Source organism: Vidua macroura, chromosome 4 (genome assembly GCF_024509145.1).
Source record: "Vidua macroura isolate BioBank_ID:100142 chromosome 4, ASM2450914v1, whole genome shotgun sequence".
NCBI classification, from domain to species: domain Eukaryota; kingdom Metazoa; phylum Chordata; class Aves; order Passeriformes; family Viduidae; genus Vidua; species Vidua macroura.
The window spans coordinates 21,886,613-21,908,623 of record NC_071574.1 but is presented as its reverse complement, the minus strand read 5'-3'; the positions used below and the strand labels follow the sequence as shown (position 1 = coordinate 21,908,623).

At 37.6% G+C, this 22,011-nt stretch overlaps 1 protein-coding gene across 2 annotated transcripts in view; it reads right to left on the bottom strand.

Annotated features, from left to right (window-relative positions):
* Positions 1–22,011, bottom strand: part of GRID2 (glutamate ionotropic receptor delta type subunit 2) — a 671,741-nt gene that overhangs the window by 97,316 nt on the left and 552,414 nt on the right. For both annotated transcript variants that reach the window (XM_053976464.1, XM_053976465.1), the window contains one exon: positions 4,909–5,047. In XM_053976464.1, the coding sequence (XP_053832439.1) occupies positions 4,909–5,047 (139 nt within the window). The remainder of the gene's footprint in view (positions 1–4,908; positions 5,048–22,011) is intronic.

The window sequence follows — 22,011 nt, the reverse complement described above, 5'->3', positions numbered from 1 at the left end:
CTTTAATTTTATGGCTTAGTACAAATCAGTTACTTTGCAATTTAAGAAATTTTCTCTGCCTCCAGCTAGAAGAAAAATATAGTAGGATTTGGATATGTTTCCTTCTCCAGAGCATACCCTTTTCTATAAACTCACATCCTAGACTCAGAATTGGTAACATATTCACATATGTCAGCCAAAAGTATTAAAAAAACTACACAGAAAAATGTTGCAAAGCAAAAAGTCAGCTTCATAAAGAAGGAATTGAAATTCTTTTTAGGTGATAAAATACCACTGAGGTCAGAGACTTGGGCATCAACACATCTTTGTAAACCTGGGTTATAGATCAATTTGGGCTAGCTGTGCTAGACTTGAGTGCTGCATAGAGCTGTCTCTAAGAACTAGCCACTAAATTTTCAGCAAAAAACAACCAAAGTCATGGCCTACACTGAAGTCTTTATTTATGACTGATTCAGATAAAGCTTTCCAGTGCTTTTGTGGGGTGTTTTGTTCATTTGTCTGGTTGGTTGGATTTTTTTTTTTCCTAGGACAGTAAGGAATAATTCACAAGCAGATTTAGGGTTAGGGAACAGGGCACATTAAGCCAAGGGGTTTGACTGTTGTCAGGGTGAGCTGTGGCAGAAACCTGTAATATTGCTTGCAGGCTGAACCATGTTAAAGAAAAGATTAATGGACATGCATCGGGCAATATCTAATAACTGCATTCTGTGCAACCCCCTTGCAGAAATCCTGAAGTCAGTTGCACTGAGTTGTATAAAGCCTTAAGGAATTCTTAGCTTCAAGTGAATCATGGTTTAGCAAAATGTTGTGAAAAGAATGGCTGAGAAAGAAAGACGTGCTTTCCCACTATGCCTCCATTTTTGGAGGCAGAGGTCTCACCTATCAAACAAGACACACTTGTTATCAAATGGAGAACATAATGTGAACTTCTGATTTTACAGAAGACGAAGCACATTTTCCCCCACAACATGTACCATCTAAACTCTCATGCTTCCACATTTTAGAAGTGGATTAAGCTTGAAATCACCTAACACCAGGCTTTCATGTGGCAAATCCTTTGACTTCTCTGTTCACCCCACTCCCACAACCTTCCTGCAAAATGTCGGTGCTCATGAGGTGGTGACACTCTCTCCTAATCCAGAAAAACAGTGCAGTAATTTGAATAAAATCAATCTCTGCCAATGGACACTAATTTGGTCCTAAAGGAATCATAAAACATAATAATGTCAACACTGGCTCAGTGATGAAATTCAGAACATGAGCATGTCCTAGAAATAACTCAGGACCTCCAAATTTATTTGGCAGTTACCAAGAAAAGCCACTCCTAATTACTATTAATTTATGTTGCATTTGCAAAAGCGATCTAAAGATTTAAAACGCATAGAAATTATGCTTTGCTTCCACAGTGTTTTGGCATTTGAAATGCTGACTGTGTTGATTTAAATGTCATCTGCAGTGTGGGTCAAGTGTGAACAAAAGATGCATCCAGGAACTACTTCAGAACTTGAGTGCCTCTGCTCTTGATATTGCATATTGGCAGAAGATGACAAGCTGAGCTCCCAAAGGTATTAAGAGTAACCATTTCTCTGGAAAAGCAGATTTAACACTCATTCTTTTTCTTCTAGTTTCTCTGAATTAATTTAAAAACTGCAAAAATTTGATTCAAACTGAATGTTGAAGCAGAGCACAAATGCCATCAAGTGAGGTTATGCAGCAAAGATCTACTTTGAAACTCTATAGGGAAAGGGAACACTTATTTCTCTAAGGGTCCTCCTTAGTGGATGGGCTGATAAAAATTTGCATGCCTTGCTATTCAAAATAGAGCTCTGGATACCATGAGACACTGACTAGGAAGAATGGCCCAGCCTTCACTCCAGCTGAACAGGGGAAGCTGCAAGAGCTCTGAACACAAACTAGCTTCATATCCAAAAGCTAAAATGCAGTAACTACCAAATGTTTCATGGAAATGAAATGTACTGTGGGCTGCTTGAATCCTCCTATCTTTTGTAAAAGATATCACGAGGATCATACCTATGACAACACACTGTAATATCTGATGCTAGTTGGAAATCTGAAATGAAAAATTATTAACTACTTTTTATATCTGTGCAAACCCACTGACTTCAATTTCTTTCCTTTTTTTTCTGGCTAGTTTAAAGCTAACAAGCACTACTAGCAGAATCTGGATTATTTTTTTTTAATGCTTATACTAATTTCCATTCTGGCCTTGAAGGCTCCCCAAGGTACAATTTGTACTGTTAAAAAAAAAAAAAAGAAAAAAGGAGCATCAGCTTTTTTTCTTTATTGCTTATTCATGTTTTCCACTTTGCAGTAATTCAACATGATAAACAAACCTCTTCTCTCTTATGTGCTGGTTTAAGTTCCAGTTTTGGCAGTTTTTTAAACTGAAGTTTTATACTCACACCATAGTTAGGATAACTTCATTCCCTAATGGATACTAAACACATCTAATTACTCTATTTTTGAGCTGGAAGTGCTGTTGAAAGATGTCTGTTCTTTCATTCAAGTAGCTTTCCAGCTGCAACATTTTCTACTGAATAAAACATTTTCAGTGACTCTGCCCATAAATAATACAGCACAAAGACCAAGGTAGTCCAAACTGTACATAATAACCTCAAAATTCCACTGAGGTTTTTCTAGTGACATCAGAATAAACTGCAAGAAAAAGCTGAAGATGTATTAAATTATAGTTTGGATATATTTTATTCTTTTTTACACATCATAAGAAAACAGACATTTGTCACAGTAATTTGAACATTTTTCTACTTCAAAACTAGAAGGGAAATTATTTCAAAGCAGAATGCAGAAGCATATTTCATTCTTGTAAGGACAAACGGAATGAGTGAATATATCATTATAATTTATTTTGCATATATAAATTCCCATGTTTTTTCTTCACAGTCCTTAGTCAAATTTAAATTGTTTAAAACTTAAAAAAATAAATACACCAACTTCCCTCAAAATATCAAGATCAATGTTGAAAAACATTGACACAGAATATCATTTTACTCCCATCCAAATTTTGAAGGGATTATAATTGACGCTACAGAGTCAAATGGTTGGGTTGTGCCAAAATACCCTGGCAGCATTGCATCATCTCAAAATTTGTTATTCAGAACACAAAAAAAAGGTAACTTGATTTAACTTGTAATGCAACTGTGTCAGGGGAGTAATTTTCTCATTTTCTCATGACTTTAGTCTATTTTATATATCTCTCAGAGTACGAAGCCCTCTAATAGATGAAAGTGGTGAAGTTGTTACCTCAGAAAGGAAGGATAACAACCATAGGAAATTTCCAATTTGGAGTGTAAGGACTTGCAAAGCCTAGGCAATTTGGTCCATGGAGCACCAACTTCTCCTTCCACTTCCATCTCCCAAGAGGCAGGACATAACCATGCACTCAAAGTTAAGTACTGCTTCTGCTCTTGGGTCCAGCTTGGGCTTCAATTGCAAATGAAACTTGTCTGCTATTGCAGATGTACACCAGCCTATGTGAAAGTCTGGACTGGTTTTAGCACACAGAAAATCCTCAGCTAGAAGAGAAGCACCTTTGTGTGAGGACAGTCACTGCTGGCGTGCAGTGATGCTTGATCCTGACCTGTGAATTCACAGGAGGCCAAGGCTCCCCCTGCTCAGTCTGTGACAATGGCTCACTGTATCAAGGGGAATTTCAGAGAGATTTTGAAAGCAGCCGAACTAAAGGCAGAAAGACCTTAGGTGATGATACACACAAATCAGGGACTTGGATCAATGACTGGGCTGAGAAAACAGAACTTTCCCTAAGGTCAGCATTGAGCTTGACTTGAAGGTCAAGTTCTTACCTTTCTGAAGGAAGAAATACAGTGAAACATGCCTCTCTTCTTTAAAGTCAGTCTGATATTTTTGCAAAGAGGATATATAGGAAAGGGTAATTTGGTCACTCTCACATACTTTCACAGACTTGCAGGCTCAAGATTAACCTGCTATGAAAAAATGGCCAGCTGTCCCTCACAGTGCTTGGCTACCTAATGCTTCCCTGTGTTTTCTAGTCTCTGCCTTGATCCAGGAGTGAGCATTTGAAGGTGAAGGTTATCACTGGAGCAATGGGAGTGAGGATAGCTCAGTATGCAGCTAGGTGAAGGAGAGGATACTGGAGTACAAAAGGGCAGAGAGAGAGGGTAGGAGACCTAGAAAGGTTCCTGTGGAATGGAAAGATGACATGATCTTCTGAAAAAGACTGGAAGGTGTGACAGAAAGAGTTCACCATAAAAGGGACAGGAGAGGACCAGGACATTCAATTTTGGGAGGCATGAAGCAGAGGAATGAATAGACAGGGAAACGAGAACAACATGACCTGCTTATGTAGTAAGAGAGCTCCCAGGAGCAGAAGGAGCAAAGAGGAGATCCTAAACCAGTGAGTTTATTACTGTTTGTTGCTGTTAACACATCTTTGCTTTGGCAAGAATAGGTGAAGTCAGCTCTGAGTTTCTCATATACTGAAGAAGCATTGGGGTCTTCCTGAGCAGTGTCAGAAGGCAGCATTGTGGAATACATCTGAATGGAAAGCAGCAGCAGCAATCTATACTTTCCTATTTCAAACACTGATACTGTGTGGTCATCTCAAACTCAATTGCTTCTTTCAAAATATGTATGTGTGCAAACATACATATGTATGTCTGCCACAGGGAAAAGTATCTGCTAGAGGCCAACAGTTCCAATCCTAAAAACGAAGTGTCTCCAGGGAGACTGACAGTCCATAGTGTATTGTTATCTTTCTAACTATCCAACTACTTCTCAGGAGGATAAACATTTATTCCTGTTCTCACATTTAAGTAGAACATTTTTACCCCTCTACATGCATATTTATGTTCACCCTCCTTTCCCTTGAATCATTCTTTATCAACTTACTGGATGGAGTTCTCAATGCGTGTGATGGTGAGGAAAGCTGCTAGGTTGGCCGTGTAGGAGGAGATGACAATCAAAGCAAAAAGCCACCAGGCTCCCATCATCAGTCGGGTTGCCAGGGTTGTGTATGGAACCTCTCCTCCTGTGGGGAAGAAGGAAAAGCAAGAATTTTCATTTGGCAGAGGAATGCTTGTGCATCGCTCAGGATAACTAGACTCCAAGGTTAACAGCTTAAAGCAGTTCATTAAAACCTGGTGCTTCAGTGAACTGAGCAGGATTTGGAGCGGCACTTTCTATGCAACAAAAAACACTGAAGGAAGCCCACACTGTCAGCTATCATTCCTGTGTTTAATCTCTTCTGCTATTGTGCCTTTAATTACAGTTCATCTGCCAGTCCTGTCCAGTAATGGAAATAGACTTCTACATCTCAGAACAAAAGCAGGCAAAGGAAATTCTTACAATGTTCTTTCCTTAGAGATCTTATCTACAAACCTTAATTAAGTTTTTCTTTCATTTTGGGAATGTAAAGTCAAAAAATCCCATCAAACCACAATTACTTTTCACAGTTCTGTAGGCAGGCAGATGCTCGTGATAACCATATGTATTTGTACAACTTGCTGCAAGTGAACTTGGACATGCAGGAAAAAAAACATCACACGTATTGAAGAAGAAAGCAAACATTGTTTTCTATTCCTCTAGTTGCTTTCCTTTAAAATCCAACTGCCATGTAAACAGAACATGAGCAGCAATTAAGCCTCCCAGGATGAGCTGCAAACTATCGATTGTGTGACAAGAGCCAAGTAATGCTCGCCTTGAAATGCAGCAGTTTTTATTCAAATAGCTGCCCCAAAACACACTAGTTTGGAGTATTTGCAAGAGCTCTTTCTGTTTTAAAATATATAAATCTCAGATTTTTAGATGAAGGATTTTTTTTTTAAATCCCCCTTTTGTCTGCAGTATGTTTTGTCACAGCTACAAGTAACTAAGGGGGGGATAGGTGAATGTAGCAAAGACCCACAGTCAACTGCTCAAGATGTTCACCCTTTTCCTCTCCCTCTACACTGAGCAATTGGAGAAGCTGATATTGTTTTTGAGGTAGGTTTCTCCTAGGCAAAATCTTATGATGGTACAATGCCTGGGATTTGCAAAAGCAATTTGTTACCAATTCAATCATCTGTAGATAGCTTGTTTTGTACTTATGTAAAAACTCCTTAATATTTCCAGAGCAAGCAGGTTTAAGGGAACACAAATTACAATTATTTCTATTCCAAGAACAAACAATTTTCACTTATGTACAGAAACTGGATGTTTATTCAGTGCTGTCTATTAAGGATGCTCTTACTGCTTTATTCAGAATTTTTCTTACCTATACAAAACACTGGGAACTGTGCTTTGCCATACAAATTTGAAACTTTTTTCCTGCATCAGTGATGTGGAATTGCACCATATGTGAAATAATAATTTACTCCATTCATTTATACTTTTGGTATATAAACACTCAAATCCTTTGCCTTTTGAGAATTCCAGAGCTGGCAGACAAAATGTCTTAGACACAAACAGCTGGAAACAAGTTTTCTTTTATTTCCAAGATGCCATGTAATCATCTGAAATAAGAATCTACTGATCAGATTGGGAAATATTATTTCAGTGTAAGGATTATCAAAGATGAACACTAACTTCAACATCTGAAGATTTGGGTTTGTCTGCTGCATGAATTTTAAATTCCCTTTAATAGAGTATTTATACTTTACAATGTCTTTTGCAATGTTTTTTAAATACTTAGTTTAAAAATGATTTTTTAATAAAATGAAAAGAGCAATTATATTAATTTATCAGAAAAGGCTGTTTGTCCTTTTAACTTTCAGGTGCCAATCTCTGCAGATAATCCTCACACTTAATTGAAATTGCTTGTGTGATTGAGAAGAAGCCAGTGATATTTTGGATATCCTTGCATATTCATTTTTCAGCTTAATGAGTAAAACTCTGAAATTCTCACATTTTTGAATTTAAATTAAATGTCAGAAGAGAGAGGACCACTGAAACTCACACACTTGCCTTCTGGTTCAAGCGAGGATGCTGTGCATCAAGTGAATATGAAAGCCACTATAGATCCCTCAGCCACAGCATTCCCTACTGTCCATACAGCTTTCCCATACTTCAGTAAGGTTGTCCCCACTATTCACTGTTACTTTTTCCTTTTCCCTCCAATGTTAAAAATAGACTTTAAAACACATGAATGCTGGTTAGTCCAAGTGCTTTTATTTCATCCAGGTGTTTGTGAAGCCTTGTTCCTAATTCACAGTTGTTCCTTGTTTACCAGAAGTCAATAAATGAAGCTTGAGGACAAATTATGTATTGTACATCATTGTATTGATGTACAATAAACACATATCAAAATAATTCCTCACTCCTCTAACAATTCTTGCACTGAAGCTTCTTAAACCGCCATTTCTAAAGCAGGGCTGACACCAGACTGCCTAAGTGCATGACTTTTTTGAAGCAAAACAGGCAGGGTACTCCACCTTTCCCAGAAAAAGAAGAAAAGAAATAAAAATCAAAGGAGATATTTTACTGCCATGGTATCGTTTCTTTGGCATCTGACTTAATGTGATACAGTCTCGTTCTATTGTACGCTCTGCTAAAACACTTCCTGCACCATGGCACCTTAAGAAACGTCTTCATTCTCCCAAGTTTTGTTTCTGGGGATAAAACTTTGTGAAGTTTTCTTTTGCTCCCAATACACATCTTCTCAATGCAGAAGACTGCCAGGTGACTCAGGAGAGCAACAATCACTGCTTTTCCATTAACATTACCACGACAGAGAGTGACAGACCTAAAAGATACTAAACTCGACTTTAACTCAGTGTGCAGGAGGGACAGGCATGCAAACCTCCCTGAGCTCTGCTTTCCAAGATCTAGGATGAGTTTCAGGTGCCTTGACATCTTTATGGACCACACCATGTTCTAGATACAAGAGATTACACAGAGGACACACAGCACAAAGCAGGAGGGAGCCAAAAACATGGAACAAATCTTTGCCTGCTGCTGTCTTTCATATCATACTAGCAAAGCTAAGTAACTCCTAATGGCAAAGGGGGCCAGCTGTGCAATGCAGTTGTGAGTTTGCTGGCCCCAAGTTGGGCAACTCGCTGGGGGCTCCCCTGGCAGGGGAGACCCTCCTCGAGCAGTTCTGTGTCAGGAACGAGAGATGCATTGGACTTTTTTGGTCTTCAACTTCTGTTTATTGTTATCTTATCAAAACTTCAGCACACTGTCTGCACCAGACTCTGTGTACAGGAAAAACAGCACAAAAAAGGCTAACAATCTCTTGTTACAAGGCCTTTTAAGTCTAATAAAAAATTAAGCTACCCAATTAAGAAGTGACACCTAAATTATTTTCCTTTCTAAAACTGACCCCTAAAGACCCGCAATGCGGATTTTTCTGCCCAATTACAAGACACCACCTAAACCCAAGAAGAAAGAGGAAGAGAGAAGAAAGGAACTCAAGACAGCACCCTATATCCTCCATCTTGAACCCATCTATAACATACTAAAAATCCTAAAACCTAAATTTCTCACCCATGTGACATACTATGCTACTATCTACAATTTCTACAATCTATTTCACACTTTTGTGGGGACAGAATTTGGCCCACCATCCCATCTAACGTCAAAGGTGGTCCATACAGCATTGGGAAACTTTCTTTGCTGAGACCCAACATGACAATGATAAGAGAACAAAGATGTAGAGGGAAAAGATCTGTCAGTTGATATGACTCCAATTGTGACAACAGATTTAGTGCGTGGGAAAAAGGTCAAAGATTTATAACAGCTCTGCTTCTGCCATAGGCAGCTGCAGGAGCGGCCTTGAAGAAATTGGACCAATTGGGGTGTTGGTTGAGTAAGCATTCTCATGCTACCTCTCTCACACCTTGAACATCAGCTAATAAATTGCTCAGTGCAAGGAGGAATACATGTTGATGACCAGAGTTCTATGACACCTTGTTCCTATAGCAGAATTTGTCAGTGGAGGTCAGCACACTGGTTGTGCTTACAGAAAAAACACTGCTTTTGGGGCATGATGAGCAGATCCTAAAAGTAGTGAGCCCCACTCACGAAACAAATGGAAATCATAGAAGACAGCAGTCCAGGAGTTGCTTTGACACATTAAGAGACAGATCTCAAAGGACTACAGAGGCTATATTATCATTTATTGTGGCCTTTGCAATACATCTACAGTAGGGTATAAGGCAGCACAAAATTCCACTACGTGTACCTCACCTACGTTGTGGCTACAGCTCCCAGTATAATTAATCTGATGTGTGATCAGTGCTAAAATCACTTAGAAAAATCAAATCTGCCTTTAAAATTTTCAGACTGCATGTGCAGGAAGGGAAAGATATTTTCCAGAGTAAACTGAACTAAAAAAATCAATCTTATTGGGAGTTTTCTTAAAAAGTTGAATTACTGTAGAAGTCACAGTGAAAAAAATTACTTTTAGTCCTCCCAATCTCATCTAATGCAGCTCTCCTCCATCAATCCTAGACCATTTTAATGCTGGCCTACTTCGGATGACAGGCTTAGACAGCAACTTATCTTATAAATTTCTGCTTATTCCCGTTTCTTTCCAAGTGCTTCAAGCTAAACAAAAGGCAGGAAAAATAATGCATTGTCTTGATAATGCAAATAATATAATGCATAATTATGACAGACTTAAGTACCAGGGTAAAACCCAACTTAGAAGACAAAATGTTAAGCTATACAATTACCATACACATTTTTACTTTAAAAAAATTATCTTCCCTCATTAGCATTCAGTTTAAAGGTTTCTTCATGTCAAAAATCACAAGAGAGAAGTACAGGCAAGAAGGAGGAATGAAAACACAGGACAAATGGGCAAAATAGGGAAATTCAGGATCACAGCCTGGTAAGATCTTGATATTTTATAATTCTGGGTTAAATTTGAAGAATTCAAAATGCATAGGCACTTTTTCCAGATATCTTGTTCTCAGGATTTGTCAATTGTTTGCCTGAAGAAAAACTGCAGTGAGCTGAGCTTCTGTGTAAGGAGTTTTCTAGATAATTTAAAGAAACATGAAAAATATGTTAATTGTGACTGCTTTGTTGAGGAACTGTAATGTTATCAAAATTAAAACCAAGAATGTCAACTGCGCTTGTTTAAAAAAGGTGAAGAAATAATAGGGTGGGTTATCTGGGGACAGATTTTGATTCTGCTTTTTCCTACAAAAATTCTGTCCACATTCAGTGAATTGTTGGCCTTTGGTAAAAAAAGCACAAAGGACTTGGGAGTTGGCTGCAATTTAGCCTGTAACCTGTTAGAACAGTCACATCAATTATGCTGTGCATCTGCAATTTCCATAAATAAAGAGGTGCAGATTAAAGAAACAGAGGTGCTTGTTGCAAACAGTTTAGATCAATGTCTTCTGTTTTCTTTGTGAAAGGGACATTAAACAGAGAGTGCATGTAATGGAAGTAGTTTGTATTAACAAAGAGGAAAAGGTATTCTATATTTCTGCTTTTTTATTGCCACAAGAAACAAAACCTAAAGTTTGACTGAGCTCTGTGATCTTTGCAAAACTGCAAAGCAGAACTCTTCAAAGGCAGAACCTTTCAGAGCACTAGGTATTGCTATTGTTCTCTTAAAAACTTTCCTGATAATATAAAATCTCACCTACTTTCAATTGGAAATGTTCAATTCAGTATAGGACAAAAAATATTTTACAGTCAATGAAGCCTATACCTATTTCTACCAGCTGTGAAGTAAATGCAGCTTGGAAGTTTTCAGGAAATTTCTCATCATGAATTTTTCTTCCCTTATTTTCATTTATTTCATCTATCCTTTTCCATTCTTCCTTGAACTTTACTTGTATTCATCCATAACATTTAAGCTGGCATGCCATAACCTGAGTTTGTAGTATTCCATTTTGTGCTGAAGTTAACACCCACTGACCACAGCAGGCACGACGAATTATTCCACAGGAGAATTCAACTCCTTGAATTGGTTATGCCTTCTAAATAAGCTTGTAAATCAGTGGCTGAACTTTCTGTCCTTGCACATATTGGCAGATTGCAGGGGTTTGAGAGTGGAGAAGGAACTGATCATGAGGCAGGGCTGGCAGCCAGAGCTTACAAGGTGTGGAGAAGTTTGAGAGCCAGCTATAGTTTTTACTCACCACACCACCTGTTCTTCCTGTAGCATTTGGTTTCTATTAAAATGTAGTGATTTAAAAAACAAAAAAAATTTTATATAAAAAGAGACATTCAGATATTTTGCTTCACACATGAAACATTTCTTCAGGTCTTTAGTCCCTAATGAGAGAGCACTGCATCTATGTATTATTACTATACTGTGAAAATACTCCAAATATATTAGGAACTATTCTTTGAGTTCATTGGAAGTAGTAGGATTGGAAGGGATCCAACTTTCTTTTTATTTACCAAAGCAATTATAAAATTTTCCATCAGATCCCAAAGATAAAGCTTTTTTTTTTTAATAATAAAATAGTAAAAGTCACACGTAGACTTTTTTAATGGTTATATCTTTTGAAATTGTTAAAAGTCTGTTTATATTTGTTAAGTCTTTCATCTTGTTACATACAGATATTAAGATGGGAAAAGACCCTGAAGGTTCAGTTTGGTCTTTAGGTTTACAATAAGTTCTTTTGGTCGTCTTTCTAAAACCTGCCCAATGTTCTAAGACTTGAGTCAGCAAACAGAAATCTTGGAAGCTACACAGCAAACTCTGATAAATGCTGCGGTGAAATTTGTTTGAATTTGCTGATTTGAAACTGTGTTATGGTAGTAGCTACATTTAAACTCCACTACACAGTATTTAATTTGCTTTTTTTTCACAAGCACAGAAGAGGAATATTTATTGCCTTTCTGACATAACAATTTTGAATAGTATTACCTTCACCTAATGCACCAATATCATTAAGGTTTCTCTATCTCCTAATAAAGTTTTCAGCTCCCTCCTTCCTGTTGTTCACAGTTCTGCCTCACCTCTGGGTACACTTTCTCCCCAGGTCATTTTTTCTCTGCAGTTTGTAGCATTTAACACTTTGTGTTCCTTTTCCTTTCAATATGCTCTACCTGTGTATTCCAGATACTTCAGCATGGCCAGCTGGAGGCTTGAAACACACACCACTCAGCCTGACTGCCCCTCTTACACATCACATTTTCCCTTATGCATCACAGAGATGCTCTGCAGGAGCTCCACTCCAGTGTGATTTGGTGGCCTGCAGCAGACATTGTCTCATTTTGTGCTCCAGCCATTAGCAGACAGACACAGAAAAAGATCAAGATCAGTTCTTTCCAAATTCTCAACCTCTGAAATACCTAATCCATTCTGACATAGTGACACCTTCTTCCCCTTTTACCCGCCTTGTCCATCTGGCTTTCAGTATTTCCAAGTGTTCCTACTAGATTTCAGAAACACCATGAAGATCAGCTCTGTATTTCTGAGTCTAACTGTTCTTGTTTATTATTCAGATTTATCCTGCTGGTCTGTAGGCAATTAAAGAATGCATTCACTTTGTCCTTTGGTGCTCTAATTAATTTTTTTGCCCCTTAATGTCTTATTTCTGAACTAAACAATTACTGACTCTTGCCATTTGTTGTTGTTAGTGTAATGATCCCCTGACTAATCCCATTACATTTTCTGCCTGGAAGATTGTTTTCTTTCAGCTGGGTGGGAAGCACTGTCCTCACTGCACTCCCAGAAGGGAAGCAATGATGCACAAAAGAAAGTTCCCCTCATTTATTTCTCCCCTTTATGTGACAGGAAGAAATCCTAAACTATCATTCCTTTCCTTCAGGCTTATTTCAAATCACTCCTAGTTATCTGAAATCTGTGAAGGAGTTTCAGAAACTGCATCTTATACATGTAAAGATCCTTATCAGCAGCTCTGGAAGCCAGCTAACCTGAGAGTGTGTGCACAACCTTGTGGAGGCAGATGTAGGCTTTCCCCAAACTCCTGCCAATGAGGCCAGGCACAAGCCAGTTCCAATCTGAAAGAGAGATTACCATGCTACCTTGTCACCGTTACTGCTGGCCAGCAATCACCTCCAAGCTACATCTCATATCTTGAAAACTCCTCCTGAAAATCCTCCATTTGCTACTGCTGTGTAGCTGTTTGGTTGTGCCTTTGGCACTTGACTCACGTACTAAGGCTCATTGCTCAGCTCTGTTTTCTCATTAATAGGAAAAGATTACCCATGCTGAGATTTCAAATGCTGGGACTAATCAAGGACTAGTGGCAGTGCCACAAAAACCCTCATCAAGTTACACCTGGAGAACCCATCTCTAAATCTGGTCAGAGGGCCTTGACATACGACCTGATGGACAAATAGAAATATCCAAAAGGTTGTGAAATGCCTGCTCATAAACTATTTTGCTTAAAATACAGGTTCTTCAGTCATGTTCCTTGAAAATATCCTCTCTGAAGCTAGAAATTCCTCTAGCATCAAGGAAAAGGTCAGTGCTACCCAGTGCAAAGCATTTCAGGCTACTACAGCATTGCTCAACACTGGATTAGCAACCTACCATGTTCGTAAGTTTAAGTCTCTGCTATGTCTATTACCAAATTATTTTTCTGTCAGTCTTCAAATACCAGCCTGCCTAACTTGCTGTGTCTACTGTAAAAGCTTCATTCTAGTAACAGAGGGCTAATCATTTGGCTACCAGGCTCCCTTGGAAAATTCTGCCAAGATACTGCAGGAACTGTCAGACATCCTTGAGTAAAATTTTGTTTGAAAATTAATCTATCTGCAGCAGCCTGTCAGATGCACCACTTCACTACATGTTCCCTTCCCTCCCTGGGTCTAATTTATACACAACAGGAGTTAGAGGCACTAGGAAGATGAAAAATAATTTGTGACAATAGTGTCCCTAAGGGCAAACCAAGGAGGGCATTCAGAGACAGCCTACCTTTAGCTAAGTGGGAGCTGTAACTATAAAGGTCAGCTTTAACTCTGTCTTAAACCTCAGGTACTGATCACACTCCTTTTATAATGCTCACCATTTCCACTAAGCTGTGACAAGACAGTGCAGGATTCAGCCTCAGAATAACCTAGATAGAACTGCGCTCTGCTGCTTCTTTTAAAAGCTGCTGTGTCTTTAAAGTTGCAAAACTTTTCCATAAACCAAACTCTATTCCTCTGAAAAAAAATCATCAGGTTTGCAGAGAAGAAAGCAGAGAATGAAAACAGAGAAAATTTGTTTTATGAGAGAAGCAATAGCAAGTCAAACCCAAAATTGAATGGACTTTCTAAAAGGCTATTTTAAACAGAAATTCAAGCCTCTGTCAAAAAGGAGAGCAGTACAATGATAAAAATTTTAACTTACTTTTTCTATTCAGAATTTTTTAGATAAACCCCAAACATTTAAATATATACTGAAAGTATAAAAAGGGTCTAATAACTACATTCGAGTAGAATAGTATCTAATGTGATAAAAAGTCTAAACTCTTTTCAGCTGAGCTGAGATTCCAATTTTCTGCATCACTAGCAATGATAATGTTACACAAACAGTGTTCAATCATTAAATTAATTCCCATTAAATCAATGTCCTTAAAGGCCAAACAGTCCTTTAATAATTACCTGATTAAAGTGATGTTAGCATATCATATTAGTTATAGTATATTTATAATTCTCTTCACAACAATAAATCTTCTTTCCACCCCTCTGGCTGAAATAGTGGCAATAATGCAAAAGTTGGGAAGGGAAACATGTTGTATCACCACTTAGCAAATGGCTGTGCTCTAGCTTCTCCTGGTGTCTGTGATGCTTTAATTGCACACATTGATCAGATTTTCATTCCTATTATGTAGTATTTACAGGATCAATCTTCAAGACCTATAGGAATCAATTCCTGGGTTTTAGGCCTAGACCCACAAGCTTAATGACTTATTTCAGATATTAACAATTTTGCACTGGTCACTTTCTGTCTTCCTGTGGAATTAGCAAAATATATTTTCAACTGCAAATCAAATTTCACAAGAGATAAAAGAAAATTCAAACATTAGTTTGCATTAATATAGTGCCAATACATTGCATTGACTTGTACAACATTATCAGAGAGAGAGGACATGAGTAGCCTTTACAGCGCTTCTAAAAGTTCTGGTAAATATATCACAAAGTATATTTTGTTTTTCTCTTCTGCTGCCATTACAAAAGAGGAGCAATGACTGCAGCTAAAATGAAAATGGAGGCATCCACTAATATTTGCTGAAGTTACTGGGAGCCCTTAGATTAATTAGTACGAGTCTTATACTACAAGTCTTGATATTTGAAAGTGCACCTTTTGATACCTGTAACTGTGACCACATTGAAACTGAGGCTTGCTGTCCACCTCTCATGAATCAGGTGGCCAAAATATATTGTATTAATGCTGTTGAAATGCATTGGTTTATTAGAAGACTTAGCAGGGTTTCAAATTTAATTTTGGGGTTACCAAATATAGGACCATTCAATTACATAATCATAAATAACTGTGCAATAAGCCTAGCAATTTTACCAGCAGCTTTTTGCAAAAAAAAAAAAAAAAAAACAAAAACAAAAACAAAAAAAAAAAAAAAAAAACAAAAAAAACCCACACAAACAAACAAAACAAACAAACAAAACAAAGCAAAAAACTCTGATCAGATAATTCTTTGTTGCCACTTTCATAACATAGGACAATAATTCTACAAAATATAATTATTAATATACACACACAGAGAAGAACACAGATAAGAGCTCAATGGGCATTTTTAAGAAACACAAGGAGCCTCTGGGGATGCTCTTCAGGAGCCCTGTGATGAGATTTGAGCTTTGAAGATGGCACTTGATTGCATGCCTGTGTGAAGGCACTATTTGCAGCCACTGGGAAGGCATCAAAGTGATATATGCTTGCTATTATTTTAGAGGATATTGGCACTGGATCTTAACAAATAACCTTGCACACTGGCAATGTTTAGATCAGATTTCAAGAGATGCTGAGACCAAATCTCTCAGTTACTGATGGCTGGATTCAAACACTGTGAAGCCTCAAGCAATCAGCCACAATTATCATCTCTGGTACATATTCATAAGTGGCTGAGAAGATGATGTGTGTGTTACCATCATATACAGTTTGTTGTATGGTGTGGTCTTTCTGCAAACTACTGACAGGGTTGTATGTAGCACCTTCAGGGACAGCAGAAAGAACTGTGCACAATGGACTGAAAACAGACCATCTGTATGTAAAATTGACATTAAGCTAAACAATGCCATTAATGAGGTATTAAAGTGTGGCTTTAGCAAAGAGCCTGTCAGAGAGGGCATTATGAATATGAGGGAGAGAGTCCCCTTTGGCTGAAACTGAGCAACTGTGAACCAAGCAAAGCACAAAACAATGTAGTGTGACCATAAGGACAAACATTCCAGTACAGCCCTCACATCTTTTGACAAGTAGTTTTCCCCATACTCTTTTTACCTCTACATGATTCTGTGACTCAAGATTTTAGGGGGTTAAGGGAATGTGAAAAAAGGATTACACATGACAAAATATGGTTTTGCTTGAATTTTTAAAGAATTATGATCTGTTGTATAAATCTGTTCTTCCAAGTTTTCCAAGCATCCATCAGTACAGAGTGACCCCTGACTACTTCAGAGGCAACTGAATCACAGGCATCTCAGATACCTTAGTTCAGTTTTCCTGTCACTAATTCTAGTTATCCTTTAATTTTCAGCATGCCTCTCTGCAATGAACTCCTAACCTTGTAGAAATCAATCATCACCAGTGCAGTTCTAATTATATTCCTAAATAACAAGTTTTAAAATTTAGACTAAAATTCCACTTCAGATACATCCTGCAATGTTGTTATCAAAGTGATCTCTAAAACTCAGATGACCTAATGTGGTATTATGACAGTGAACAGAGGACAGAATGAAATCCTCATTCTTTTAAGTTTCACAGAATAAAATGCTATAATGCCATTTATTGATGAAACTCACTAATATGAATGCTTATGTTTGAAAGTGGAATAACCTTGTTTTCACAGCAAATCAGCTATCACCCTGCTTAAGATTACAACTCAGGTTTTTCAGAAGTGAAAAGCGACTTCAAAGGTGACTTTACAGGATAGTGAGGATTTTCCTCTTTGGGGATATAGAAATAAAAGAAGCTATTGTAAGAATGAGGTACATGCTTATGGCTAGAAATGTTCTATTAGCAAGTGTATCTGGGCACGAACAACGAACACCCCACTCAACAGATTTATTATCACTGTTCCTTCACAGCCTGTTTGCAGATGACTTTCTTTCCCCTTCATCTCTACCTTTACTCTGTCCTAGTGTGGGGCAAGACAAGACTTCAGTCAAAATCACCCATGTTCCTTCATCTCCCTTTTGCCTGGTAGGTGAGGTATTGCACATTTTTAACCCAGCCCCATCTCACTAACTTCAAAAACACTGAAGAGGTGAAGTCCCACTTTAAGATCTCTCCCTCCACTACTGGCAGTGGAAGGATAAAAATTAAGCAGCAGGAGATTCCTACAACAGAATGCTGCTATAATGAAGGCAATCCCCTTAATTTGCATGCTGGGAAGCTGACTAGATTAAAAAAAATACAAACAAAGCCCCCCGACAGCCCTCATTCTACTATGTATGCTGAGACTCCTTCATCTCAACAATCAGGGAAAGGAACAGGTTAGTTAAAAAAAATAATTTGATAGCATTTTTTGTTTCCTTTCTATTTTGATTTTAGTCTACTCCTTTTATAAACACTTCAATATTACAAGAGGTCTGAGGAAAAAAACCCTCATCTGCTGAAGAAGGGAGACTTTCTGCCAGCAGCTTGAAAACCTCTGGTACTCCTGTCTTTATAGCTTTCAGGCAATTTTCCTGGCACCTGCCCACCAGTTGATGTTGTGAAGTGGCTCTGCATGGGTGGATGCAGCTATGGCACAGCTGTTGCAGAGGAGGGACTCCTCAAAGGGCAGAAAAGCAACACAAAACTTCCATGGGTTCCCTATAAAACCCATGTTTGTCTGGTGCCTTGGATGTCCTCAGCTGAAAAAGGCTGATCAGTTTGCAGATGAAACTGCCGGCATCCCAAACAGAGGGGGAGTATTTTTAATAAAGCTAAAACTAATTTCTTACTTCCTCCCTACCTTAAACAGCTGAAGTTGTCAATTTCACTGTAAACTCCTGAGCAGGAATATCAAATAGCAGGACAAGTAAGACTTGCCTCTTCAGCCTCTAAACATCTTTGAAGATAAAAATGGGGGTTATGTTGTTCCTTCACACAAGAAACACTCTGTTCCTAAATAGTTCTTCCTTGTTTCCTCAATTAAATGTATATTATACACAGGTGAACACTGAAAAGTCAAAATTGGTTACCTAATCTGAATCTAATTTATTCATTCTTTACCCAGTTACAGCATATAGTCATATTAGAAATTACAACAACTAAAGAAACTGTTCTGAGTAAAATATTCACCTTGGGATGTTTTTGAAAGAAAAAAGAATGATGGAGAGATGTCATGACATCCAGTTCTTCTTTCCTTTTGCCTCACTTGGTCTTGATCAGGGTTTACACTACAGCCAGACAGACATTACCTTCTCACAGTCAATCAGAGCTAGTCTTAGTCAGTTTTAAGGTAGTTTTTGGGCTTTCACACTGCCATTCATTCTCCATCTCCTCACACACAGTACATCAGACACAAAATCTCTAAACAGACTACCTCATATACCCAGTGATATTACTCAAAGAACCACATGCAGAGAAGATGTAGAAATGCATTATTTAAGATGCCTCTGAGAACTGCCTGAATCTTAACTTCAAATTAGGGGAATATCCAAGCATATCCCCTGGTAGTTTCACACTAGTGATATCACATTGCTGCAAACAAATGCCCACACTGAACATTTTACTAGGAGCATGGTTACTCCATGGCGCTACAGTTTCAAAAAAAGACAAATAACCTCTGGAAGGACATAAAGCTACATCCAAGGCTTACAAAAGTGAACTGCATACACAACAACAGCTCTCAGTACACACTGTCAGTTCCAGTGACCGTTTGTGATTTCCAAATACATTTGAGACACAGGAAACAATTGCCAAAATGTACTCATTTTTGGATGCCATCAAGAGGGCTGGCCAAACCACTGAGACATGCAAAAGGAGCTTGGGTACCACAGGGCTGCAGCCCCCATTTCAGAGAGGTGACTTTATGAACGTAAATACACTTACTGATGCAGTAGCCCAGATTTAATCAAAATGACATGAGTATTTGTTGGGGGATCATACTTTAAGGTGGAACTAGCATGCCACAAATAAATCTGCTGGTGTATGTAGTCTGTTTCCTAACATGTTTGGTATCTGACTTTTCATTTTCCCAGCTCAGTGCTGTGCATTTTAGGCTCAGCAAGTCTGTTCCCCTTGCTACATGAATATGTCAAGACTGACGTTAGTTTGAAGAGCAATTAAAATTGTTAATTAATGAGACTGGCATTTAAGTTTTGCTTTCTATCAGAAGGTATAAAACATGTTTTTATGAAGGAAGATGGGTAACATCTCCATTTTAAAACTAAGGGCTGATAGCTAAGATATTAAATAATGTTTCTGTGGTCAGCCAGCAGATCAGGTACAGAAATCAAATTAGGAACTAGGTCCCAGTCCTAAAGCCTTTACTTTATACTGGATCTTTTTTGTATTTCTAAACATACCCTCCTCCCGCCCACAATAAATCGTGTTTCATCAGTAAATATCATATGTGAAGATATAATTAATTTCTAACAGAATTTTTCCAGAATGATTCTAGAGTCGTCCTCTGAATATTAAATATTTGATTGTTGTACAGTTAATTAAGAGAAAATGTCACTAAGAAAGGATGTTGCTACAGCATAATGGTTTCTTGCTGATAGGGATATGCCAAAAGTGAGATAAGCAAGATGGAATAATTTATTAAGCAACAACAGACTCCAGGCAGTGCATTTCAGGAGGATTATATCACACCTTGGGTGGTAATACAAGGAAGAAGACTGAGAATTCTGAGCAGCTGTAACCATCTGAGAAGTATTATAATGACTTCAAAGTGCCAAAGCTTGGAGGCCGTTTTATTGCTCTTATGAAATGTAATTTACTCAAGGCAAACAGTAAGATTTGCTCATTTACCAGGTATATCAGCATAATTGGCCATTACTGACACCACTGATGACCAATCAAAACCTCCAGTTGTGACCAGCATTTCAAACAAAAATAAGGGGATAAAAAAATAGCCTACCATTTTTTTAACATCATCCATTTCATAACTTTTCTAGGTTAAGCAAGTGTATTAAGATCTCTGAAGAAAATTATAGTTTTGCAGCTAATACTTCAAGTGCTCATTATTCTATGGTCAATTTCTATTTATAAAACTGTAATGAATGTTTGTTTTTTGCAATCACTAAGGAGTGATTAAATCTTTAATGATTCAGCCATTTAAAAGATATTTTCTACTATACAAAAAAAACCCCAAACCCAGACAAAACAGAGCCTTGCATCTTTACCTGCATAATCTAAAATCCTGCCAGGCCAATCTAGAAATAACCTTCTCTTACAGAAAAATTCAAAGCAAAATGAGCAGAGTGTGATAAGATAGAGATTAAGTCTTTTATGGTGTCTTTCATATCAAATACAAAACACTGTAGTTTTCTCTAACTTCATTATTTTGTCAACATTCAGTTGAAATCTATTATACTAAGTTAGCTCATCACTGAATTCTGAAGCAAAATTTGAGAGGCTGCCTTCAAAACAAAATCCCCAAAAACATTCTTTGGCAAGTCCTCGGTAAAAAATTATGCAGCATTTTACCTGTCTCAAAAATTGTTCCATTATACAAAAAGTGTTGGCAGTAACTCTAGATCTTGAGCTTCTGTTTCTTAAATCATTGATTTTATCCAGTACTGGTGAGAGCAGAGTACTCCCTAGAGCATTTTATAACAAGAGCCCCTAATAGGAAGCTAATAGAAAACCTTCAGGAGATTAAACTAGGTTCTCAGCAAGTATAAAAGCAATCAGACAGTAGCAACTTGATTCAGCTGATCTAGATGAAGATTTTAGTAAAGTTTTTAGAACCCCCAAATTTCTCTGAGAGTTCATATGGCAGGTTCCCTATACTGGCAAATTCTAAGTGCAAAATTTGAGCGAGTAGCAACAATACCATTGCTAAAGAGAAGGTTGTATAGAGTAGCACAAAAGCTGAGCAAAGTCTACAAAATATATCATTATTCATATATCACTCAGACACTCTGAAGTAGAAAGGGACCTTGTCCCTTTCTTGTCCCTTGTCCCAAAGCAGGGCTTCCTAAAGACAGATTTCTGTCCAGTTGTCAAAGGTAATATTCAAAATAAGCAAAATGACGAGCTTTAGCCACTTAGTTTTCTAGGATGAACAAAATGAAAAACACAAATTCAGAAGCCGTGACACTAAACTTCAACACAACTGCAATCTTCCACAGTCTGAATCTATGAATTTGCTTCATCTTTAGATGAACAGACAACTCAGAGAAAACAGATATTATCTTAACTACTCATGCCTGAATTTTGATTTCAGAGTCAGAAGCATTTGCTTTTAATATAACCCACAGCAGCATGGCTGAGATCACCTAAAAGTCTCTTAGTAGTCACAGTACACTGCAAATTCAGTGGGTATATTGGGTAGGAAGCCAAAGCATTTCAATGCACTGCCTTTTTTTTTTTTTTTTTATAATGAAGGGCTTGAGCACAGAATAAAAACTCCCTTTGCATTTTATACACTTTATAAATTAATTATAAATATTAATTAATACATATTAATACATATTAATTAATACATATTAATTAATACATATTAATTAAGTTATATTGCAGCTTTATCCTGATATATCTTAAAAAAATAATGTAAACTATTTTAGCTGATCTCAATAATGAATGAACGTCAAATAAAAAGGGAAACTTAAAATATATCTCCATATTACCAGTCTCAAAATGGTGCTGAAAGTGGTCACCGAAATATCGAGGTAAGAAAGTGAAAGCCAAGTTTAAGACCTAACTTAAAGTGATACAAGTAGCAGCCACATTAAGTTTTAGTCTACCTTTAA